Source organism: Dicentrarchus labrax, unplaced genomic scaffold (genome assembly GCF_905237075.1).
Source record: "Dicentrarchus labrax unplaced genomic scaffold, dlabrax2021, whole genome shotgun sequence".
Taxonomy (NCBI): domain Eukaryota; kingdom Metazoa; phylum Chordata; class Actinopteri; family Moronidae; genus Dicentrarchus; species Dicentrarchus labrax.
This window is the reverse complement of record NW_026136722.1, coordinates 8,575,545-8,601,553: the sequence shown is the minus strand read 5'-3', so window position 1 is coordinate 8,601,553 and position 26,009 is coordinate 8,575,545. Positions and strand designations below refer to the sequence as shown.

General features: G+C 36.9%; 1 protein-coding gene and 2 long non-coding RNA genes across 34 annotated transcripts in view; 2 read left to right on the top strand and 1 right to left on the bottom strand.

Annotated features, from left to right (window-relative positions):
- The window catches only part of LOC127356130 (uncharacterized), a 40,783-nt gene extending 30,830 nt beyond the window's left edge, over positions 1–9,953 (bottom strand). The window contains exon 1 of the long non-coding RNA XR_007881898.1: positions 9,875–9,953. This is a non-coding gene — a long non-coding RNA (uncharacterized LOC127356130). The remainder of the gene's footprint in view (positions 1–9,874) is intronic.
- The window catches only part of LOC127356105 (nuclear GTPase SLIP-GC-like), a 132,026-nt gene that overhangs the window by 100,640 nt on the left and 5,377 nt on the right, over positions 1–26,009 (top strand). For 16 of the 32 annotated variants that reach the window (XM_051387565.1, XM_051387592.1, XM_051387600.1 and 13 more), the window contains 5 exons: positions 3,592–3,685; positions 8,734–8,821; positions 8,996–9,117; positions 9,500–9,670; positions 9,773–9,939. In XM_051387565.1, the coding sequence (XP_051243525.1) occupies positions 3,592–3,685; positions 8,734–8,821; positions 8,996–9,117; positions 9,500–9,670; positions 9,773–9,939 (642 nt within the window). Of the gene's footprint in view, positions 1–1,496; positions 1,683–2,493; positions 2,701–2,824; positions 3,001–3,591; positions 3,686–8,733; positions 8,822–8,995; positions 9,118–9,499; positions 9,671–9,772; positions 9,940–10,101; positions 10,220–10,568; positions 10,678–10,789; positions 10,924–26,009 lie in introns of all 32 variants that reach the window. The other 16 variants (XM_051387570.1, XM_051387569.1, XM_051387571.1 and 13 more) reach the window with 13 other exon arrangements.
- LOC127356129 (uncharacterized) lies at positions 18,363–20,573 on the top strand. Its single transcript, XR_007881897.1, has 2 exons — positions 18,363–18,523; positions 20,460–20,573. It is a non-coding gene; the product is annotated as an uncharacterized LOC127356129 (long non-coding RNA).

Below are 26,009 nucleotides of genomic sequence, written 5' to 3'. Positions count from 1 at the left end.
TGAATGTAAGTTCTTGATAGAGTGAAATGTTCATATTCATCCTCAGGATTTGCCGTCCACCAGTAACACAAGTGATAAAGGTGAGATACACAGTATCCTATTGATTACATGTAGAGTTCATGTATGTTTTCAAGGCATTAATTTCTCGAACAGCTATACTGAGACCATGTTTTAATATTGTGAGAGGATGGTCCAACATGCTTTTGTTTTTGGTTTCTTTTTGTATTTAAAAAAAAACAAGAAGGAAAGCGAAAGTTGGATCTTCAGGGCGAGTCCAGCAGACGGCAACCACAGACTAAGAAACCACGACACGACACTATACCTGGATCATACAGAGGTATATACAGAATATTACTATCTAAACAATGGCAATCTACTGTAGGGTTAAAACTTGCAATGTCATTTGTCAATTTTTTTTACCTCTACTTCTTTGCATTCACTCACAGAAAAAATCATACTGTATGATGTGAAAAACATCATGAGATGGGTCGATGAGAGAATACCCAAACAAGACAACAAAAAGCTCAATTCTTTCCTGAAGTAAGTACTACAGTGGTCTGTTGGTTGTCTTAATGTTGCTCTTAGATTAGTGTAAGGGCAGGTTCACAAAAATACATCCTGAGATATTTCAAGCCAATCTACGATTTCAATGCACATAAGGCAAAAAAAAAATACAGTATATGGTATTCTCCGCATCTCCCAGAGGACCGCTCTTACCTGTGCACACAAGAGGACGTCTCTTACCTGTGCACTGTTAACTGTACAAGCTCCTGTCACAAGCTAGTTAGTCTATTAACTGAATGCACACGCTATCATGGTTTGTCTCATGATGGGGCCTGATATCAGAAACTTTGCATACAGGAATTTTTATCTGGAAAATTAAACACAGTGGTTTAGGATTGGTATGAGATGGCAAAATAAAGACAAACACAAACCTTGACATTTGCTGTACTCACTCATCTTTGCCAAGAGGCAAATCAGTAACAGCACCCCACCAGATATCAAGTGTCACTGTTTCTGTGCATTAGACAGATCACTAATATACAACTTCCCTTAGAATCTAGATGATGGTTTTGACTCATTCTTTTTAGTGTTTGTATATTTTCCAAATGAATCAATTTACACATTAAATTCTTGTACAACAGGATTAAAATCAGTAAGCTGGAGACAGACAAGAGGGAGATGGTCGGTGTCTTTGGTAAAACTGGGGCCGGAAAAAAGCTCTCTGATAAATGCTGTCATTGGACGGAAGAATCTCTTGCCCTCTGGAGGCATCAGTGCATGTACCTCAGTCATGATTAAAGTGGAGGCAAACATGCAGAAGAAGTATGAGGCAGACATTGAGTTCATTACAAAAGAGGTAAAATGAGCTGCATGTGTTTATATTTACTTGAAACTAGTGTATAAAATAGTGTATAAAATAACTACAAACATACAGTTGCTGGTTAACCATGTTATTCAATTTAGTTAAATGTAATTCTTTCTTTTTTTTTTAGGTGTGGAATGATGAGTTGTGGTCCTTGTTTAATTTCCTCAAGGATAACGACACTGATGAAAAGCTGTCAGCACTGTATGGAGAAGAATGGAAAAACAAAAATCCTGAAAACCTCATGGATTACAAGTATTTCAAAGAAATCCCAGAATTTCTCCATTCCAGGAGGAAGACTTTGACATGTGAATCAGTAAGTTGTATATTTAGTTTAAGTTATTGTATATATATACAGACATATATCTTAATCCATGTGTCCTCAATACCTACAAATCCATATATCTTCATCTCTTCATAAGAAAGTAAATAAATCCAATTTCCAAAACCAATTCCGATCAGGATTTTGCCTCCATCATTGTGCCCAAATGTGGACCGCATTAAGATCCTAAATTCTACTGGCATTATACAGGAAACAACACACAGGGAAGTAGCATTATGCTACTATGATACACATACTCAATATACTTTTGCAGATAACCCAAGGCATTGTCGAAATCTGATCATGTTTGCAATACAGTTCTAAGCGTAAAACTTAACTATTCATTATCGCCTAGTTTTTATAACCATTTCTACATTTTATTGTTTTTACAGTTGCAGTACTTTTGTTGTTGTTGTTTCACTTTTTCATCATTTTATTGTTTTTATTGCTGTACATCATTCTTGCCAGACATGTCAGCTAGTTATTTTTTATTTGTGGTTGTTGTTGTATATCCTTCTAGCCAATATCAATGTGAACTCAGGGCTTTGCTGTAAAAGAGCTCAATGATCAGTCACTTTCCCTGAATTAACAATGGTTGAACATTTAACTTAAGTCTTCACTTCAGGTTTACTATTTATTATTTATTAATATGATTTATCTGACTTTTTGCTGCCTTTATTATTACTTTTAATGATAGGGTTTCTTAATTAATTATTTCATGCAATATGTAAAGTTTGAAGTTTAAATGCCGATATGAATAAAATTGTCTTGTGTTCCTTTAATTTTATTCTATAATTTATTACAGGCTGAAGAGCTTTCTGCAAAGTTAGTCAAATACACAAGAAGCGAGAAAACAGATGGAGAAAGTAAAGACATAAAGAGGTGGTACTGGCCACTAGTGAAGTGTGTGACTATCAGGGTCCCTAGTAATGATCTTTTCCAGCATGTCACACTTGTGGACCTTCCTGGAAATGGGGACCGTAACAAGAGTAGAGATGAAATGTGGAAAGAGGTAATTTATTCACTCGCACTGCTGATTATTGTGTATTATTGTGCTATCTGGAAACTGTAACATCATGTTATTACAAATAACTGACAATTAATTATTCATAATTTACTTCATTATGCCCCTTCAGGTTGTTGGACGTTGTTCTACTGTGTGGATTGTGACTGACATTAATCGAGCAGCAGCAGAGACAGAACCCTGGGAGATCCTGGAAAGGACCTGTAGCCTGATGGGAAATGGTGGCCAATGTCAGCAGATTCACTTTATCTGCACCAAGTCTGATGTTATTGAAGATTCAGATGACCAGTAAGTGATTTAAAATCCCCAAAGTACATACTGGTAGTTAAATATAATATAATAGACAGTGTGGTGGCCAATAGCTCAACAGCAGTAAACACAAGCAAATGTAAATATAATATTGTCTCATGGTTGTAATGGTAACGTGCTTTTTGTTAGTTCAAAGTCTGAAACTGCAGGGACTCCCTCAAACAAATCTTACTTCTGTTTGGTAGATGATCTTGCGCCAAGATTAGGAACTACAGTTCCCATAATGTCCCTGTACCCCATACTCACACAGCACCCCCTACAGGAAACCCTGTGGTACATGGTTTCAAGCCTTCTCAAAGTCAAAACAAAACACGTGTAAACTGGATGGGAAATCTCCCACTACAGTTTTCTCTCTTGTTTCCCACGTGAGCGTTGAAGTCCCCCAGTAAAGTCCAGTTGGTGACTTTTAGCCTGGAGAATACCCAGAGGCAATAATGATTATGAGATTAAATAGTTCTTTCTTTCTTTTATTCTGAGAAGAGGTGCAAAAAATGTCTTTGAAAAAAAATTCAGGTTATAGTTCTTCAAATACTGTATGACGTGCGACATAATACAAATATGTTCTTGCAGTTCATCAGATAAAGTTCGTGCTCTCATATTTAAAAGAAACATGCAAGCCAAGGAAGAAGTGAAAAAAGAATTCAACAAACTAAACAAGGTTAAGGTGAGTAGATACTATAATATACTTAACTCAAAAGTCACACTTATGTAATTATCTCAACCGTCTGTGGGCCAGTATTGATGACCTCATCTGTGGTTAATGTTAATTTCATAATAACTAACTTTCATAATCTTACTCCCTGAAGTGAAGCAGCAGAAGTGACAATGTGCAAATACAATTGGCCTAGAGATACCAGAAATGTAGTAGCAATACAAATGTCCCAATCAATTCAATTCAATATCAATTCAGTTTTATTTGTATAGCACCAATTCATAGCAGAAGTTATCTCAAGACACTTTTCAAATAGAGCAGGTCTAGACCGTACTCCTTATAACATTATTTACAGAGACCCAACAGTTCCCACCATGAGCAAGCACTTGGGGACAGCGGCAAGGAAAAACTTCCTTTTAAGAGGCAGAAACCTCTGACAGACCCCAGCTCTAGGTCGTCTGCCTCGACCAGTTGGGGTGAGAGAGAGAGAGGTAACGACAGAAGGACAGAGACAAAGGTGCACAGCAACAACAGTAGCAACAACTATTTTAACCTTTATTTAACCAGGAAAAGTCCCATTGAGTTACAGTAACTCTTCTCCCAGGGAGTCCTGGCCAAGACTGGTTTTTTGAAACAAAAAGTAAAAAAAAAAATATATATATATATATATATATATATATATATATATACAGAAAAGACAGGACAAAGGTTACAACTTACTTACAAACTAAACTAATAGTAGTGACTGATGATGATGAACCTGAAGAAGATGATGACGACAACAACAACGCTGGGGGACAATGAGCAGTGATTCTAGTAATAATAGTATCTGTAGTAATAATAATAGTAATAATAATATCACTAATATTGGGAATGGGAGTCAAGCAGGACCATGGCAGGGGGCTCCTGGGACATGAACATGTGCAGAAAGAGAGAGAGCGGAAGAGAGGAGCTCAGTGCATCATGGGAAATCCGTCGATAGTCTAGGCCTATAGCAGCATAACTAGGGGATGGTTCAGGACTCACCTGAGCCAGCCCCTAACTATAAGCTTTATCAAAGAGGAACGTCTTAAGCCTACTCTTGAATGTGGAGAGGGTGTCTGGAAGGCTCTCTGGCTCCTGTTCTACTGATAGAGACTATAGGAACCACAAATAGCCCAGCATTCAGAGAACCTGGTGTTCTAGAGTGGTAATAGGGTACTATGAGCTCTTTAAGATATGAATCAATCCAATCCAATCCACTTTATTTATATAGCACGAATTTAACAAACACAAGGTTTCCAAAGTGCTGCACAAAAAGATATACAGAATAAATAGATAACACAATCGAAGATAAACAATAAAAGATAAAAGCAATAAAATAAAATAAAATAAAATAAAATAAGTAAAATAAATAACAGAAATAAATGAAAAGCACTGCCCACACAAGATAAAAATATGCATGTATACACATAGAATCAACGCTCTACATGGTATCAAAAGCCGAAGAAAAGAGGTGGGTTTTAAGAAGAGTTTTAAAATGAGACAGAGAGGTGGCCTGTCTAATGTGCAGCGGCAATCCATTCCAAAGTTTTGGAGCTGCAACGGCAAACGCTCGTTCCCCTCTGAGCTTAAGCCTAGCTTTAGGCACTGTCAGGAGCAGCTGGTCAGCTGACCTGAGAGATCGGCTGGGAGTGTAGGGGTGCAGCAGCTCAGAGAGGTAAGAAGGGGCAAGGCCATTCAAAGCTTTAAAAGCAAATAAAAGAATTTTAAAATGAATCCTAAAATGGACGGGCAACCAGTGAAGTGAAGCTAAAATAGGTGAAATGTGCTCATACTTGCGTGTGCCAGTTAAAAGACGTGCAGCAGCATTTTGTACCAGTTGAAGACGAGAAATGGAGGACCCACTAACCCCCATATAAAGTGCATTACAGTAATCCAGCCGAGTGGTCACAAAGGCGTGGATTACTGTCTCAAAGTGCTGTCTCTGAAGGACTGATTTGATTTTTGCCAGCTGCCTTAACTGGAAAAAGCTAGACTTTACCACAGCTTTAATTTGGCTGTCAAATTTAAGGTCTGTGTCAACTTTTACCCCAAGATTTTTTGCAATTGGTTTGCGATATTGCGCTAAAGAACCCAGATCAACTGGGGGGGGGGTCACAGAAGTGCCACCAAAGACCATGACTTCTGTCTTGTTTTCATTAAAATTCAGAAATTCAAAGACATCCAAGTTTTAAGGTCGTGTAAGCACTTTAGCAGTGGGTCAACAGAGTAGGAATCTGATTTTTTGAGGGGGATATAGATCTGGCTGTCATCCGCATAACAGTGAAAAGAAATGCCGTGTTTCCTGAGAATGGAACCAAGTGGGAGTAGATAAAGAGAAAATAAAAGAGGGCCAAGCACAGAGCCCTGTGGGACCCCACATGAGAGAGGAGCAGTGGAGGACACAGAGTCATCAAGGCTGACACAGAAAGTCCGATGTGACAGGTAGGACCTGAACCATTCCAGTGCTGAGCCACTGATGCCCACCCACTGCTCCAAACGAGCGATCAGGATTTCATGATCCACTGTATCAAATGCTGCAGTCAAATCTAAAAGTACAAGGACAACACAGTGTCCAGAGTCAGTAGCTAAAAAGATATCATTAAAAACTCTTAAAAGCGCTGATTCTGTGCTGTGCAATGTTTTAAAACCGGATTGGAAAGTCTCAAGAATATTGTGTTCATTTAAAAAGTCCATGAGCTGGGAATAAACAATCTTCTCTAAGATTTTAGAGAAGAAAGGCAATTTGGATATAGGCCTGAAATTTGCCAAAACATTAGGATCCAGCCCAGGTTTTTTTAATAAAGGCTGCACAACTGCATGTTTAAGATTTACAGGGACTACTCCAGAGGACAGACTGCTATTAATAACTGTGAGACATGATGGCCCAATAGTGGGAAAAACCTCCTTGAATAACCGGGGCGGGACAGTATCATTCGGAGACCCTGAGGGCTTCAAATGACCCACAATCTCATGCACAAACAGCAGGGTCACAGGTTCAAAGGTGTCAAACACAGCAGAGCAGGGGACAAACACTGAAGGATCAGAAGCAGGAGGTGAAATAAGTGCTCTGGTAGAAGTGACTTTATCAATGAAGTAGTGAAGAAAGTTCTCACACACAGCGGGGGAGGCCTCAATTCCAGTCTGTGGAGCATTCAGAGCAGAGTTGATAACTTTAAACAACACACGAGGGTTACGACAGTTTAAAAGAACAATATCAGAAAAATATTTTCTTTTAGCCTCTTTCACAGTCGATTGGTAAAAACGCAATTTGTCCTTTTTCCACTTTTGCTCAGCTCTTCGACAATCCTGTCTGACAGTGCGGGTTGTTTCATTCAGCCAAGGCTCTGATTTAGCTTTCTGCTGCCTGGTCTTTAATGGAGCCGCAATGTCTATGGCAGTTTGACAGGTGTCGAGAAACCATGAGTTAAGAGCCTCTGTATCCTCACACAGAGACTGGGGAATGACGCAGTTCTGACTGAAGACTGCGGAGAAGTGAGCAGCAGTGGAAGGGTTAATAACTCGACATCTGCGAGCAGCAGCGCGAGGTTTAACTGTGTGACAGCAAACAGCAGCTTCAAAAAGTACAGGCATATGATCCGAGAAAAAAGCGTCACAGACCTCCAGGTTAAGAACAGGCAAACCAGAAGATAAAACAAGATCAAGTGTGTGACCACGTTCATGTGTAGGCCCAAGTACAGACTGCACGAGATTAAAAGAGTCAATAATGTTTAAAAAGTCTCGCGCCAAAGGGTTTTCAGGGCAACACACATGAATATTAAAATCTCCAACAATAAGGACCCGGTCATATTTGGGCACAATATCTGCCAAGAACACAGAAAAGTCTGTTAAAAAGTCTCTGTTGTATTTGGGAGGCCGGTAAACCACAGCACACAGCACCGTGTGAGAAAGCCCCAGCTCAAACAAACTGAGTTCAAAGCTGGTCTACATCTTTAGACAGTGAGTCTAAAGTGAGGTTTTTGGGGCCAAGTACAAGGATTTAGGTTTTTTCTGAGTTTAGCATCAGAAAATTGCAGCTCATCCAGGTTTTTATGTCCTTAAGACATGTTCGTAACTTAGATAAGTGATTATGTAGTAGTATGACTTAAACCAGTATGACTTAAAGTCTGACTTAAACCAGCTAAGTGCGGTTCCTTTAATGCCAATTTGATGCTCAAGTCTCTGTAAAAGAATATTATGGTCAGTGGTGTCAAATGCAGCACTAAGATCTAATAATACAAGTACAGAGACAAGTCCATTGTCGGAAGCAATTAAAAGGTTGTTCATCGAGTTGTTTTGCTGATACTGAGTCATGATAAAGTAGTTGTATTTTCCTTAATAATAATACAGGTGAACAGCTCTGCGTTAAGACACAAATGCCTGTAACCAAGCTGATATAGCCTATATATATAGCAACTAATAAACAAACACTTGTCTTGTCTTGTCGGTGTCTAGAGGGAATTTCACTTCCCCTTAAAAAGCGTCATGCAGTGTTTGTTGCTTCAGTGCAGCCTTGGCCAACCTGAGTTACCTGTATGAACTGTATTCTGCTGAGTGTTTATTTTCCTCATCTGTAAATGTATCTTATTTGCTGGGGTTTTGTTGCACTTGCAGTGGCGAGGTAAGTGCATAGCTCTCCACTGCTTTATCTGATCCGCCGCCTTGGACTGAGCTCTGCACACCCACACGCTGTGCATGAAAGTTTTGCAAGTAAAACACCTGTACAGCTGCAATTGTCGCCGTTTTCGATATGTTCTTCTTCCTGTGGCATTTAACAGCCGACTAGAATACGTGTGGGCGAATACCGCCTGTCAGGTCCGGGAGAATTGCATCCTCGGTACCATCGGTGCCTACTGTACTGTGGAAAAACGAGCACCTTCAGGTTTTCGGAATATTGGTATCGAGTTGGTACCAAAGTATCGGTTCTCGTGACATCCCTATACTGGCCCATGTTTGCGAATTGGGTAGAGAGTAAACCCACTTTTCCACCACTGCCTACAACTGCAAGCTTGCCTTAACATGATTATTTTTCTTTACAGAAACATTTCAGTGATGACTGTTTCGAAGTGTTCACAGTGAGCTCCAAAGAGTTTCTAAAGCAAAAAGATCTAAACCAAGACGACACTGGTAGGTGAAGTCTCTATATATGAGCACTTAATGGATAACAGGAAGTACAAAGCTCAAATAGATGTTTTGGTTTAGTTAAGTTAATGACTTAAATTCAAACAAGAATGAATAATTGGATTATGACATTTAAATTTAAGCAAGTGATGTAAATATGTCAACTGCATATTTTTACAGAAATACCCAAACTGCAGGAATTTCTGAAAGATCTCAATGACTGTCACTCAGAGACATTAAACTATGTGTCTGGAGCTTATGGGATTCTCTCTCTGATCCAAGGGGCCCGTCGTACAGAAGTGGTAATACCAAGTAACATCTTTAATTGTTTTTAATTGTCATTTATTTTAACAGAAGATAATATTCATAGCCAATAAGTAAGTTGAAGTTAACTACAGTCAAATCCAGCTACAAACAGACTTCTTAAATCTATGTGGAGTAACTATGATATAATGGCAATTAAATACTGAAAGGTTCTACGTGTCTTCACCCCTAAAGAAATGTTTGCTATTGAGGTAGATTTTCTGAATTTGGCTGCATAACCACAGTAAATAAAGGATACTCCAGAACAACACAATTGCATAAATAAATAAACAATGAATAGTTGAAAAGAAACCCCAATCAGGTGGTAGTATACAGTAGTTTCATTGCTTGAATTACTGAACATGTTGTGTTTGATTTCAGGTTGCCCAAAAAACAGAGGTGTGCACAATCCTTGAAGACAAGATGAGGCAGGAACTTGAAAAAGTCAGAAAACCCATGGAAGAGGCTTATAAGGTTTTTGAAAAATGCCTAAGTGAAGGGGTTGAACGATCAAAACCTTCATGTCAACAAGCCTTGAGCTCCATATATCCTGTATGTATTTGAATTATAATTGCATCCAAACATTTTGCCCTTCATATGATTATGTTATGTCTCCTAAAATGTTCTGGATTTTTGTTTTTGTTTATGTTTTAGAGTGAGGTGTCAGGTCGCGGTTTTCACAGGATATTGAAGTGTGTGGTTCAGAACAATGGCACATACACACCAAAGAAAGGAGACATAAAGAAACAGATAAACCTCAATGTGGACTTAGCTTCACGCCTGACTGACAGCATTGATGAAGAATTCAAGAAGACCTTCCCGTAAGAAAAGATTTAATGAAGACATAAAACCCTTGGTTGACCCATTTTAAAACTATAGAGAATCGTAATGAACGAACGATATAATATAATACATATATACAAATTGCATTATCAAAATACAAACTTGTCTTTTATGAAACATTTCAACTTAACATGTTTCAGAAACAAAAGAAAATATGGACCATTCAACGGGGTCATCAATAACTTTTCACTAGACACAGAGAGGCTGATTCAAAAGTACAAGGATGTCGAACTGCAACTGACATTTCTCAAGACGGAGGTAAAAGATGAGAATACTACTATCCTATCCATTAGTCCATTATCATGCTGTTTGTCCAGGGAGACTTTAGGGTGAGCAATTAACCCAAACATCAAGTTTGTGACTGAAGATTAAATATTGAATTAAACAAAATAAAATTATATTTTGAACTGTTAACATATACACACGGTATATGAATAATGCTATTATTATAAATGTTGGTAGCAATGCAGATAAAAACTAAATGCCACAGGTCCTAAAATAAAAATATATTTAAAAAGAGAAACCATAATTTGTATAACTGTAATTTTATTTGAGAATATGTTGATCTAATATGTTGATCTATCTATCTATCTTTTCTTTTCCTAAGGAAGAAAAAATGAAGACAAAACTCAACAAAATCATCCAGTATAATAAGAAAAAAATCTACAACAGTCTGACAACAACAATCGAGGAAGCCATGAAAGAATGCTACAAAAGTAAGCAAGAGAATCTAATCATAAATAACCTGACACTATAATTATAGACATTGACATTCATTGTGATTGTGCATTAAAATGTAGTTGACAACAATTTTCTGTTTCGTTGTAGAAGCAGCAGACTTTAGAGGACAGGGCTCGGTGAAAAACATGAGGGACACTATTGAGAAGCATGTATATGATTCAAAGAACATCATGTTTCAGCAGGCTAAAGATAAAATGTTGAATCAGCTGACAAAATTGAAGGTTTGTCACATTTTATAAAACTTCATATGATGACCACGAACCAATAGATTAAAATACGTGACAGTGTCACGTATTTTCGTGAGACTGGGTTGAGGAAAACATGTTGTGCTGCACATCTTTATCCATAATACTAGGTCATCATTTACATGAAGGCTTTTTCTGTATTTAAGTGGAATATACATCATTCTAAAAGCTGCATTTGCTACTAAAAACACTGCAGGCACTGTCACAAACATACAACTATTATTAATCTTATGATGATGTAGCTATTAACCCCTTGTATACATTTAATCATGTAGGATTCAATTAATCTTGAATACAATATTTTGCTGTGTGAGTAATGATGAAATTTCGATGCTAAATTAGGAGGATATGCTGAAGTCACTGGAGACAACAATGCAGGAATCAATCGACCATTCACTCAAAACAGATGGGGACTCAATCCTAGGTAAAGGGAATGTAGCAAAATGATGATAATTTACTAAAAATACAGTGAATATTTTATTAAAATGAATAACTTAGGAAATTACCAATAGTGTAATTAATTGTGCACACGAAAATAACATGTTTTCTTTTTAAGATGTTACAGTGGAGCTTGCAAAAGTGAAGAAACACTACAATGAACCGATGGGCCCAGATGAAGAAACACTAACTTGGTAAAACATTAAAATGTCAGCCGCCTGATAATAAGATGTTCTGAATAATGCTAACCATGCTTTTAATTACACTGGCCCAGAAGCTAATCCACCCAACCCAGCAACTGCACTGTGTCCATGAGTGCAGAGGTACATTTTAGTAAAACTGATGATCTAACTGATGATTTAAACAGAAGCCAGCATAGATAATACTACTATTATACTTTTTATTATACTACTACTATAATACTACTGTTTGTCATCACTGTTCAATATCCCTATCTTGCTGATCTCTTTGGTGGATGTTGCAGACGGAAGTCCTCTTTGAGTGTTGTTTTGATATGTACTTTGAGTTTGATGTGTGAACTGATGTCTCCCATACATTACTATTTTAGCAATAATATTACATTAATTATAGATTGAGCTTTTCCCTATAATATATATATATATATATATATTATTAATATGGGAGTGAAAACCACTGTCATTGAAGAAAACCTGTCAGCGTCAAAATAACTGAAAAATGACTGTGATGAAGAAAAAGATCAAAAAAGACTAAAATATTGTCAATAAAAAGAAAAAAAGGGGACTTCCGGTGACGCCACATGACAAAATTAAAGATAAGAGTGACAGCTACAATATTTTGACGCTGAAACATAAAAGATAGATTCATGAAACATGAGTTCCTCTGCTAGTCAAAGGAGACAGGATAAACCTGACCCCTCACAGGGAAAAGACGATAATAAGCTGAATCCACAGAGCCCAACTAGCAAAACCGAGGATAGCAGCAACACGTGTCAGTCAGACTGAACGCTAATGGAGGAGTTAAAAAAACTCAAGACGGACACAACCACACTAAATTGGCCCTTAGCCGTGTGGAACAAACTATTTCAGACATGAAGGACCAGCTGGTGGAACACAAAGAGAGAATGGGAGGACTGGAGGAGAGGTTTGATGAGGCCGAGGATGCGGAGATGCGGCACCGCACTAAACTGTATAAAAATATAAAGAAATTAATACAACCAGATCAGACGGGATTCATATTAGGACGTCAAGGAACATATAACATAAAGAGAGCCCTGAACCTGCAGGCAATAGCGGCAGGGGACAAAGAACCATCAATGCTTCTCAGCTTAGACGCAGAGAAGGCATTTGATCGAGTTGACTGGGTATTCCTGAAGCAGACACTGATAGAAATGGGCTTCGGGAAAGAATTTGTGGCTTGGATTAACCTATTGTATAAGGAGCCCAATTAAATAACAATGTCTCTTTTCGCTGGTCCAAACAAGGGTTTAGGTATTTGGGAATTATTATTACATCCAACTCCATTCAATTGTTCCAGGCAAATTACAACAAATTAATTGAACAAATAAAAAATTATGTGACGCGTTGGGAGGTCCTTCCCCTTTCTTTAATTGGCAGAGTAGAAACAGTAAAAATGAACCTATTACCTAGACTTCTTTTTTGTTTCAAAAGAGTACCTGCTTCCACTTTAAACATGTTGGACTAACTAATCTCAACATTTATTTGGCAAAAGAAGAGACGGGAGGTCTAGGTTTGCCAAACCTTAAAAATTATTTTTGGGCTGCACAAATGAATGCAATAGTGGCATGGATCGGAAATGACCGGGAAGCAATACGGACTCAGATAGAGCAGGATTCGGTTAGGGGCATTTCCTTATCAGTACTACCATTTATTGATACAAAGTCAGTCAGTAAAATCAAAATAAAGAACGAATGGATAAAACACACTTTAAAAGTCTGGACAACAGTGAAAAAAATGCTCAGGGGGCCAGAGTTGATCTCAAGGGCCATGTTGATAGTAGGAAATACAGAATTCCCACCTTCCGTGTGGGATGGCGGGTTTAGAAGGTGGGCTGATAAAGGTCTCTGTACAATTAATCAACTTTTTAAAGAGACAGAATTCAAATCATTCTCTCAAGTTCAAGAACAATTTGACCTCCCATCAAAGGATTTGTATAGGTACCAGATAAGACACTATATCATAAGTCATAAGGAAAGGGAGCTGGTCAGCAAAAACCCAAATGAAATAGTACTTATTATATTATTATAGTACTTTATTAGTGTTCTGGAGAGGCATTTCCCAACAAAAAAACATGCAAATAAAATATATAAATGGTTAACAACTGGCAGTTCACAAAACACAGACTACATTAAGGAAAAATGGGAATTAGAATTGAATGTTATAATTGAAGATTTTACATGGATGGACATATGGACAAGTTGTGATAAGGGAATTAGTAGCCAACTGTGGAAAGAATTTGACTGGAAGGTAAAGATCAGATTTTTTAATACTCCCTTTATCATCTATGTGGAAATTTTGGAGACACCACACACATTTTTGGGATTGTCCGGCAATACAAGGATTTTGGGTTAATGTTAAAAAGGAAATTGATATTATTTTAGAGGTAGATGTCACTCCAGAACCTATGTTGTTTTTGTTGGGAGCCATACACAAAGACCTATATAATGCAGATCAGCGATATATACTGAGGATTATTTTATTAGTAGCAAAGAAAATGATTATAGTGAACTGGAGGGATGTAAAACCACCAACAATAGGTCAATGGGTCCAGAGACTGAAAAATGTATACATGATGGAGTGAATGACGGCAAGTCTGCAGCTAACTATGGACACTTTTGTGCAAAGATGGACTTGTATTTCAAGGTACCTGGGGGTTTGATGGATGGGATGATGTGATGGAGTACTGTTGGGAAGGGATGCCTATCTAAATTCCTCTTTGGAAAATCTTGCTTAGCTACTATTTACAGATATTTGCTCCTCTGCTTGTTGTTGTTATTGTCACTTTTATTAATGTTATAACTATTCTATTTTTATTTCATTTATCTTATTTTTTTACACACTTTTTTCTATTTTGCTTCATATTTACTTATTTAATCTATTTTCATACTTTCTTTTTATGTATTAATTATATATACCTCTTTATTCCATCTTTTTCTTTTGTTTGTTTGTTTATTCTTATTGTGATTTATACTGCATGTCATTTGTTTATTACCTGTATACATTTGTCAGGAAATGTTATATAAAATGATTAAAATCTTTAAAAAAAAATGTAAAAAAAAAGAAAAAAGACAAAAAAGTGTCAAGTAATAAGGGTATCGGTGGTAATGAAATACTGTGCTGTGTGAATTGAGAAGCCAATTGCAAGGGATGGCAAGTCACCGCCACTATGGAGGAGTAAAAGTGCCACAATTAAATAAATAAATACACCATTAAATAATTACTTAAATGTGTCATTAATTAATTAAAATTGGAATTAAATACATAAATGTGTTATTAAATGTGTCATTCATTCAAATACCGATTAATTTTATGTAAAATACATATATAATTATTTCATTATTTATTTAAGCATTTCATGGTCCTGAGTTGCAGTGCTTCATGAATTACTTAAAACTGTCAAAGCCAGCCATCAAAAGTTGGTAGGCGGAACCTAACGTCTGATTGGTTACCCTGTGCATCAAGTCAGGGCAAATCAATTCCAGATAATGGATTGATGCAGAGCTAGTGAACACATTTCAACACACTGGGTGGTGCTATTGGACTACTTCTCTTGCAGTCACTCTATAGTCAATATCTTGGTCAGAAAGTGCGGAAATAACTCTAAGAACTTCAATAAGTTTTTCTGCTTTACTCAGTACATGCTCTGGGTCAGCAGGCCCTGCTTCCACATCCTCTGCTAAGTCTAAAATGTGTAAGTCTAAAAAATAAAATAAAGTGTTTAACTTTAGAAAAATAAAGTGTAGCAGCAGCTTGAGTTTCCTTTTTTCTTTGTTAACTGTTTCATATCATGATTAACAGTCTCAACATATTTTATAATAAATGAATATCAACAAATCTTTACAACAGAACTTTCTCTTTCTTTCCCTTTTATATCATACGCCCCCACTTTACGTTATAGAACATCTTCTTGTACTGTTCACAGCTGAGTTGGTCCAGACAACAGATGGCTCATAAGCTAGTTAATAGCTATTATAGTTAGGTGTTCACAGTGAAGCATTGCTATTGTGCTAATTGTGCTAGGCTTGTTATATTGTACAACAGACACACCAAACTCTCCAAAGCACGTTGTGCGACGGTAATAATAGTCCATGTAAAACACAGTGCCCTGAATGGCTTAAACAGTGTCCATGCAAACAATTTGAATCTATGGTTTTCACTCATTGTAAAGGAATCATTTCAGCCGCAATCCTCACTTAAGTGGGCTCAGAGAGAGAAAGAACAATGATATCAGTGGCACGATATCTCACAGATGTTCTGATACATTGATGGAGCTGGTTTCTGGTTTCAGGTTGTGTATGTCTATGCATATCTCAATATTTTCCAGACCATTTCTTACCTCATATGAACCATATATGACCTGTTTTTCCATGCCTTTGTCATATTGTTAGGCTCCACAATGACTGCAGCAATCAACCCCAACCAACCTATTTATTTATTGTATTTCTTCATAACCCACATCACATTGGTGTAGGTGTGGTTGTGTGAAACAGGTGTTGTTGCCTTGCCTTGTGGCCAATATCAGCTTATCCACCACCTGGCCCACATGGAAATAGAACCATTTTCTCCAGTTGTATTTTGCATCTTTATTTTACTGCTGTGGTAAGATGTTTTGTGAACAAGTAGTCAGTACTCTTTCTTTACTGTCAGGATATGTACCACAGTCCTTTAAAGTAGCTGTAATTAAACCCCTTCTTAAAAGGGCAGCAGATGAGCTGTATCCTATTGTAACACATATTTTTAGTTAACTACCTGAACCTGAAGGTTTATGCCTATTAACTGATGAGACATTAACTAGGGATGCCCCTTGACTGTCTTCTTAACTGCTAGTTGCTGAGAAAAGTCTTAGTCGACCCAGAAAAACAACTGGAAATGCCATTTGGGAGCTGCACCTTGTCGACTATAACTCTGGGGATGAAGACACGGCGGGTTCAGGCAGGGACCAGCATGTTGCATTAAATTTTTTGAAGTAACTTTTAAGATTATACACCATCCGTTGTATAGTGTGAAACAAATCTTCAAAATTGATGAAGATTTTTGTAATAAGCACTAATTCACTAACAAAGACCATGCCAACAGCTGTATGGAATAAAAAAAGTTTATTACACATTAAATGAACAAAATGAACCAAGGAGAGAGTGAACGGATAAGGTGTCTGGGAAATTCTTCCATAATCTGGAGAGGTGCTAGTTCTCTGAAGAATTACAAACCCAGTGTGATGAATCAAATTCCTTTACTCATGCATGCACTCAGGATGGAGGGAAGACCACGGCATAGACGTTCCCTCCATGCTCCATGAGTAAAGGAATTTGATTCATCACACTCGGTTTGTAATTCTTCAGAGAACTAAGAAGTAAGTTTGGGGAAAGAGAAAACTCCTAGAAATGAAGTCCCACCAACAATAAGGGCATATGTGTGAAGAAAGTAAAAACTATAAACTTTGTGGTGACTCAGTCAGTGTTTGGTATACATTGTATACTACAAGAGTGAGCTGTTTGGAACGTATGTGTCATAAAAGCCACCTGGCTGATCTGAATTGCCCAAAGGTTTTGTGTGTATGATAAGATCAGACCATACCTGGTATGAAAAGATCAGCGTGAGTGAGAACTGTTGTGTGATTGATAAGCCCATTTAAGTTAAAAGCAAACCCGTTAAAGTGAGTCGATGGTAGAAATTGGAATCAAATTGGGGAAATTAAAATTCCTTACTATACTCTCTAACATGCATTGTTGACATTTCAGAAAAATGGGGAAACAATGTAGAATGAAAATGTTCTAATTTGGCACCATGTAACTAGTTTGTGTTGTCTATCATAGGTACACATAGAACTGATTGTTTAAAGATGGTATAGAGTAGTATTTGAAGAAAGAGGACAAGAAAGTAGGGAAGAAAGTGATAAAATGGCAGACCTTGAAATGAAGAGAAAGAGTAAAAGAGTAGAAGTAGAGAAAGATGGAGAAGAGAAATGTAGGGCCAGAAGAAGGGCTAAACCTCCCCCATATGCTGTCTCCTGCCTGCAAGAATGCCTACAGGAGGGGGGGGAGAACCCCTCTAAGATAAGCAACTCCAGGAAGACCTAGTGTAGCCTGACGTGTCCAATCTCTCTCTGAATCCTACAACAGTGACTGGGAAAGGGCAGAGAAAACTAACTTTGCTTCTCCCAGGAAATCTTTTTTGTCACTAGCAGTCCTGCAACCACAAGCTGGAGAGCCAACAGGACAAAGGGAATGTGATGACATCTGATTCTTAATAATTCATAGACAAATGTTTTTTGAATTGGTTCTTACATCAAAAAAGGTTGTAAAGCACTGGTTTAATCTTTAATATTTTGAATTAATATTTGTGTTTTATAAAGTCATCAAATGCTTATTTTAATGTAAAATCTTATTTTGAAAAGTAACTAATAGCTAATAGCTGTTAAACTATGTAGTGGAGTAGAGTAGAGTGGCTGACCTCATATGCCTTAAAGTTAGTTCCTCTTCAGTCTAAATAATTTGCACTCTATTTGCATGGCTTTGTTTTGCGTGTGTACAGTGGTGAGTAAGCTGCTGTAGATGTGTGTACCAGCAAGTTATAAATAATGTGAACACACGATAGAAACAATGACCAATATCATTTGTCAAACTAAATAAACGTCCATATGCAAAATCGAGATCACTGTGATTTTTTACTGACTTCAATTACGTCTATTAAATCTGCTTCACTCGAAATGTACTATAATGGACAGATGAAGTCGGCGTTTCTTGCCCGCCAGGTATCCATGGTAACCACGTGACTGCAAAGTATGAATTGCGATTGGTCAATGAAACGCTACCAGCAACGCGTTCTTGTGTCATGATGGGAACGCCCAAGCCGCAGCTGGACGCTTCTCACAAGGACAAGAACCCTCCCCTGTCGTCCCAGCCTTTTAACAGTGGCGGAAAGTAAGTACATTTACTCAAGTACAATACTTAAGGTACATTGAGGTTACTTTTTCCTCTTTATGTCCGTTTTTTTAATTTCCTTTACTTCAATACTTCAACTCCATCACATTTCAGAGAGGAATATTTTACTTATTTTTCTATTTTGATACGTTAAGTACATTTTCCAGATAATTCTTTTCTAATTTTGTCTAAGTGGGATTTTGAATGCAGCTTATAGAGTATTTTGTACATTGTGGTATTGATGCTTATGTAAGTTAAGGATCTCAATACTTATTCCACCATTGCCTTTTAAACACTGCTAGGTGTGCATGTTCCCATGTGTGTACGTTGCTATGTTGTAAGTGAACACAACACCCTGAGGACTTTGAACACAAGCACTGACACATTTTAAATTATCTTGCTGAACCTGTTTTGTGGGCGGAGAATAGCGACAATATAAAAGAAAGAGACCAAGTTAAATCAAGCACCAGCAGTCATGTTTGTGCATTAAAGAGGAACAGATAAAATGTAAGTACACTTAACATCAATGCATTATATTTCCACTGATTATAACACTGAGACACTGAGTTCATTTTGAAGTGCTATTTACTTTTTCTGTTAGTGGAAATTAAATTGTTTATCAGGATAATCCATTTTAGTAGGGTGAAAAGTCTATTTAATTGGTGGCGTTGGCTCACTGAACATCCTGTTCACATTTAAACAAAATTTAAAAAGTTTATTTCAGTTATGGTAGATTATGGTTTGCACAGGTGTTTGGTGAATGTGGATGAATTCTTCTGTACAAAAAAATATATTAAAAAAATGTTACAAATCTGAATCAATACAAACAAACAAAACTACTAATAAGAAATAAATTTGATCATTTAACTTACATCATTAATGCATCCACAATCTGGCCTTATTTAATTTTTTTTCGTAACATAGAAAACTTTCTAGAATACAGCATGAACACAAAATGTTAACTTAAAACAGAATGTAACGCATTAATCATGGTTTAAAGGTGAAAAAGTAAATGTTAACTTTCACAGCAGGTTGTCTTTGTTCTTCTTGGTATGGTTTGGAGGGTAAAATAGGAAATTAGATGAAAAGGAGTGGAGCTATATAATTTTGGAGAAGTGGTTTAGAGAGGAGTGGAATTTTATTTTATTTTATTGACTGCTCTCAGCAGTTTCAAAGAGATCAGCCACACGATCTGCCAGTGTATTCAAACTATGAGTTGGATGAAAAGATCTTTAACTCAATAAAATAAAGTTAAGCCATATGCAGCTTTGATTTCACAACACGTCTTAAAGTACAAAAGACGGGGGAGGGGGTTGAGGCAGGGTTGTTGTAACTGTTTAAAACATATTTAATTACCTTGCAGTTGCTGGTCATGGATGGTTTTGTACGTAACAAATTAACTGAATGGGGTCTCGCTGAGCTGATTGAAAGATTTAAAGGTAAAGTATTCCCATGCTTCTTTTTGGAATGACCTACCAATACTGAAACACTGAAGCATCTACTCATACAGACATAAAACATGCTGTTCGTCAGCATTTTCATTCGACTGAGAAGTGACGAAATACAATCAAATCAACATGCATTCAGCTCATAAAACCATGCAATTTCATAAGGAGTAGGGTCTAGACCTGCTCTATATGAAAAGTGTCCTGAGATAATGTCTGCTATGATTTGGCACTGTAGAAAACCCTAACCTAAACATTTAAGGAAAGTAAAATGTCCTATAAATCGCATCGAGGGGGGCCCCTAAACATCCCAGCGAAGAAGCATATTATATCATCCTCATGAACTACTGACCCTACATATGTTGACAAAATATCATTTGAACTTATAACCCTTTAAACACCACATAATGCACTAAAAAAGTAAAACTAACGAACCTACACCTATTTCAATTGTCGTCACCTACCAATTTTTCTGTTTTGTTCAATTACAGATGAAGGCATTGACGAGGAAATTCTTTACCTTCTTGATGATCCAGAAATTGATAGCTTGATCCCCAGAGTGGGACACAGGGCGAAATTTAAGAATAAACTCAAGTTGTTAAAGGTAAAGTTCTTCACTGTAAAGATAGTTTACATGAATACTGTGTTTGGACTCATAAATCTTACTATGTACACACATGCATTTATAATTAACAGCAAGAACGTCTCTTAAAAGTTTTGATGACTACAGACTCATTGACAATAATTGCATTTACCAGAATTTTAAATGTTTAATTATGGATTTGCAACTATTTCCTATTGTCACTAGGAAGGAGAAAACACAACAACAAACCAGGAAATTGTTGATTCTTCAGCTCAAGTAAGTTGAATACAGTTTCATGCAGTTAGGTATCATCTAAAGCATTATTACAATCATACAGAGTATATTTTCAGTGCATGACCTTCCACCTTTAAGAGTGTTACTTTTATCTGCAGTGTCAGCAGGAGCCTGAAGAAGCCGCTGATTTGGATCTGGTAAGAATGAGACCTCTATGTATGAGATTGAGTCATCTTTGACTTAAGAATCATCTCATTGGGTCACAGTGTTGTTGACTGAGGAAAAAATATGTTCCAGTGATCATTTGTTATACCCTTTCTGGACTCCACTTCACAGGGTCATCCCTGATTGGATGATAATGTAAATCAAATATTGTTGTGTGTAATGTTAAGATGTTTATTCAAGCCTGACAAAACCTGTTAGAGGACAAAACTTGTGTGAATGTAAGTTCTTGATAGAGTGAAATGTTCATATTCATCCTCAGGATTTGCCGTCCACCAGTAACACAAGTGATAAAGGTGAGATACACAGTATCCTATTGATTACATGTAGAGTTCATGTATGTTTTCAAGGCATTAATTTCTCAAACAGCTATACTGAGACCATGTTTTAATATTGTGAGAGGATGGTCCAACATACTTTTGTTTTTGGTTTCTTTTTGTATTTAAAAAAAAACAAGAAGGAAAGCGAAAGTTGGATCTTCAGGGCGAGTCCAGCAGACGGCAACCACAGACTAAGAAACCACGACACGACACTATACCTGGATCATACGGAGGTATATACAGAATATTACTATCTAAACAATGGCAATCTACTGTAGGGTTAAAACTCTTTGCATTCACTCACAGAAAAAATCATACTGTATGATGTGAAAAACATCATGAGATGGGTCGATGAGAGAATACCCAAACAAGACAACAAAAAGCTCAATTCTTTCCTGAAGTAAGTACTACAGTGGTCTGTTGGTTGTCTTAATGTTGCTCTTAGATTAGTGTAAGTGCAGGTTCACAAAAATAAATCCTGAGATATTTCAAGCCAATCTACGATTTCAATGCACATAAGGCAAAAAAAATACAGCATATGGTATTCTCCACATCTCCCAGAGGACCGCTCTTACCTGTGCACACAAGAGGACGTCTCTTACCTGTGCACTGTTAACTGTACAAGCTCCTGTCACAAGCTAGTTAGTCTATTAACTGAATGCACATGCTATCATAGTTTGACTCATGATGGGGCCTGATATCAGAAACTTTGCATACAGGAATTTTTATCTGGAAAATTAAACACAGTGGTTTAGGATTGGTATGAGATGGCAAAATAAAGACAAACACAAACCTTGACATTTGCTGTACTCACTCATCTTTGCCAAGAGGCAAATCAGTAACAGCACCCCACCAGATATCAAGTGTCACTGTTTCTGTGCATTAGACAGATCACTAATATACAACTTCCCTTAGAATCTAGATGATGGTTTTGACTCATTCTTTTTAGTGTTTGTATATTTTCCAAATTAATCAACTTACACATTTAAATTCTTGTACAAAAGGATTAAAATTAGTGAGTTGGAGACAGACAAGAGGGAGACGGTCGGTGTCTTTGGTAAAACTGGGGCTGGAAAAAGCTCTCTGATAAATGCTGTCATTGGACGGAAGAATCTCTTGCCCTCTGGAAGCATCAGTGCATGTACCTCAGTCATGATCAAAGTGGAGGCAAACATGCAGAAGAAGTATGAGGCAGACATTGAGTTCATTACAAAAGAGGTAAAATGAGCTGCATGTGTTTATATTTACTTGAAACTAGTGTATAAAATAGCTATAAACATACAGTTGCTGTTACATTACAACCATGTTATTCAATTTAGTTAAATGTAATTCTTTTTTTTTTTAGGTGTGGAATGATGAGTTGTGGTCCTTGTTTAATTTCCTCGAGGATAACGACACTGATGAAAAGCTGTCAGCGCTGTATGGAGAAGAATGGAAAAACAAAAAACCTGAAAACCTCATGGATTACAAGTATTTCAAAGAAATCCCCGAATTTCTCCATTCCAGGAGGAAGACTTTGACATGTGAATCAGTAAGTTGTATATTTAGTTTATAATAAGTTATTGTATATATGAAAAGCACTTAAAAGCACTCTTCATCTCTTCATAAGAAAGTAAATAAATCCAATTTCCAAAACCAATTCCAATCAGGATTTTGCCTCCATCATTGTGCCCAAATGTGGACCGCATTAAGATCCTAAATTCTACTGGCATTATACAGGAAACAACACACAGGGAAGTAGCATTATGCTACTATGATACACATACTCAATATACTTTTGCAGATAACCCAAGGCATTGTCGAAATCTGATCATGTTTGCAATACAGTTCTAAGCGTAAAACGTAACTATTCATTATCGCCTAGTTTTTATAACCATTTCTACATTTTATTGTTTTTACAGTTGCAGTACTTTTGTTGTTGTTGTTTCACTTTTTCATCATTTTATTGTTTTTATTGCTGTACATCATTCTTGCCAGACATGTCAGCTAGTTATTTTTTTATTTGTGGTTGTTGTTGTATATCCTTCTAGCCAATATCAATGTGAACTCAGGGCTTTGCTGTAAAAGAGCTCAATGATCAGTCACTTTCCCTGAATTAACAATGGTTGAACATTTAACTTAAGTCTTCACTTCAGGTTTACTATTTATTATTTATTAATATGATTTATCTGACTTTTTGCTGCCTTTATTATTACTTTCAATGATAGGGTTTCTTAATTAATTATTTCATGCAATATGTGAAGTTTGAATGTCGATATGAATAAAATTGTCTTGTGTTCCATTAATTTTATTCTATAATTTATTACAGGCTGAAGAGCTTTCTGCAAAGTTAGTCAAATACACAAGAACTGGCTCAAAAGGGGGAAAAGGTGAAAACATAAAGAGGTGGTACTGGCCACTAGTGAAGTGTGTGACTATCAGGGTCCCTAGTAATGATCTTCTCCAGCATGTCACACTTGTGGACCTTCCTGGAAATGGGGACCGTAACAAGAGCAGAGATGAAATGTGGAAAGAGGTCATTTATTCACTTGAACTGCTGTTTATTGTGTATTATTCTGCTATCTGGAAACATCATGTTATTACCAATAACTGACAATTAATTATTCATAATTAACTTCATTATGCCCCTTCAGGTTGTTGGACGTTGTTCTACTGTGTGGATTGTGACTGACATTAATCGAGCAGCAGCAGAGACAGAACCCTGGGAGATCCTGGAAAGGACCTGTAGCCTGATGGGAAATGGTGGCCAATGTCAGAAGATTCACTTCATCTGCACCAAGTCTGATGTTATTGAAGATTTGGATGACCAGTAAGTGATTTAAAATCCCCAAAGTACATACTGGTAGTTAAATATAACTTCTAAATTAGACTGTGTGGTGGCCAAGAGCTCGTCAGCAGTAAACACAAGCAAATGTAAATATAATATTGTCACATGATTGTAATGGTTGTTAGTTCAAAGTCTGAAACTGCAGGGACTCCCTCAAACTAATCTTACTTCTGTTTGGTAGATGCTCTTGCTCCAAGATTAGGAACTACAGTTCCCATAATGCTTTCAGGAGAATAAATAGGAATGTCCCTGTACCCTATAGACACACAGCACCCCCTAGAAACTCTGTGATGCATGGTTGCAAGCCTTCTCAAAGTCAAAACAAAACACATGTAAACTGGATGAGCAATCTCCCACTACAGTTTTCTCTGTTGTTTCCCACGTGAGCGTTGAAGTCCCCCAGTAAAGTCCAGTTGGTACTTTTAGCCTGGAGAATACCCAGAGGCAATACTAATTATAAAATTAAATAGTTCTTTTTTTCTTTTATTCTAAGAGGAGATGCAAAAAATGTCGGAATTTCAGGTTATAGTTCTTCAAATACTGTATGACGTGCGACATAATACAAATATTTCCCACGTGAGCGTTGAAGTCCCCCAGTAAAGTCCAGTTGGTACTTTAATATATAATATATAATATATAATATATAAATATAATACAAATGTTTCCCACGTGAGCGTTGAAGTCCCCCAGTAAAGTCCAGTTGGTACTTTTAGCCTGGAGAATACCCAGAGGCAATACTAATTATAAAATTAAATAGTTCTTTTTTTCTTTTATTCTAAGAGGAGATGCAAAAAATGTCGGAATTTCAGGTTATAGTTCTTCAAATACTGTATGACGTGCGACATAATACAAATATTTTCTTGCAGTTCATCAGATGAAGTTCGTGCTCTCATATTTAAAAGAAACATGCAAGCCAAGGAAGAAGTGAAAAAAGAATTTAACAAACTAAACCAGGTTAAGGTGAGTAGATACTATAATATACTTAACTCAAAAGTCACACTTATGTAATTATCTCAACCGTCTGTGAGCCAGTATTGATGACCTCATCTGTGGCTAATGTTAATTTCATAATAATCCTTACTCCCTGAAGTCAAGCAGCAGAAGTGACAATCTACAAATACTATTGGCCTAGAGATACCAGAAATGTAGTAGTTGATGCCCCAATGTCCCAATCAAGTTGTTTTGCTGAGTCATGATAAAGTAGTTGTATTTTCGTTAATAATAATAATAATACAGGTGAACAGCTCTGTGTTAAGAAACAAATGCCTTTAACCAAGCTGTTTTTTTATACTTCATATATGAATATTAATATAGCCTATATACAGCGGGTAAAATAAGTATTGAACACGTCACCATTTTTCTCAGTACATATATTTCTAAAGGTGTTATTGACATGTAATGTTTACCAGATGTCGATAACAACCCATGCAATCCACACATGCAAAGAAATCAAACCATAGATGTCCATAAATTAGGTTATGTGTAATAATGTGAAATAACACAGGGAAAAAGTATTGAACACATGACGAAAGAGAGGTGCAAAAAGGCATGGAAAGCCAAGACACCAGTTGAAATCTATCAGTAATTAGAAAGCAATCCTGCCACTTGTCAGTTACTGATCAGCTGGTTCAGTCTAAACTGATGGTCTATAAAAAGGTGTCTCTCTCAAGACCTTCGCAACCTTATTGTTGCAAAACATACTGATGGCATTGGTTACAGAAGGATTTCTAAACTTCTGAATGTTCCAGTGATCACTGTTGGGGCCATAATCCAGAAGTGGAAAGAACATAATTTCACCATAAACCGGCCACGACTAGGTGCTCCTCACAAGATTTCTGACAGAGGAGTGAAAAGA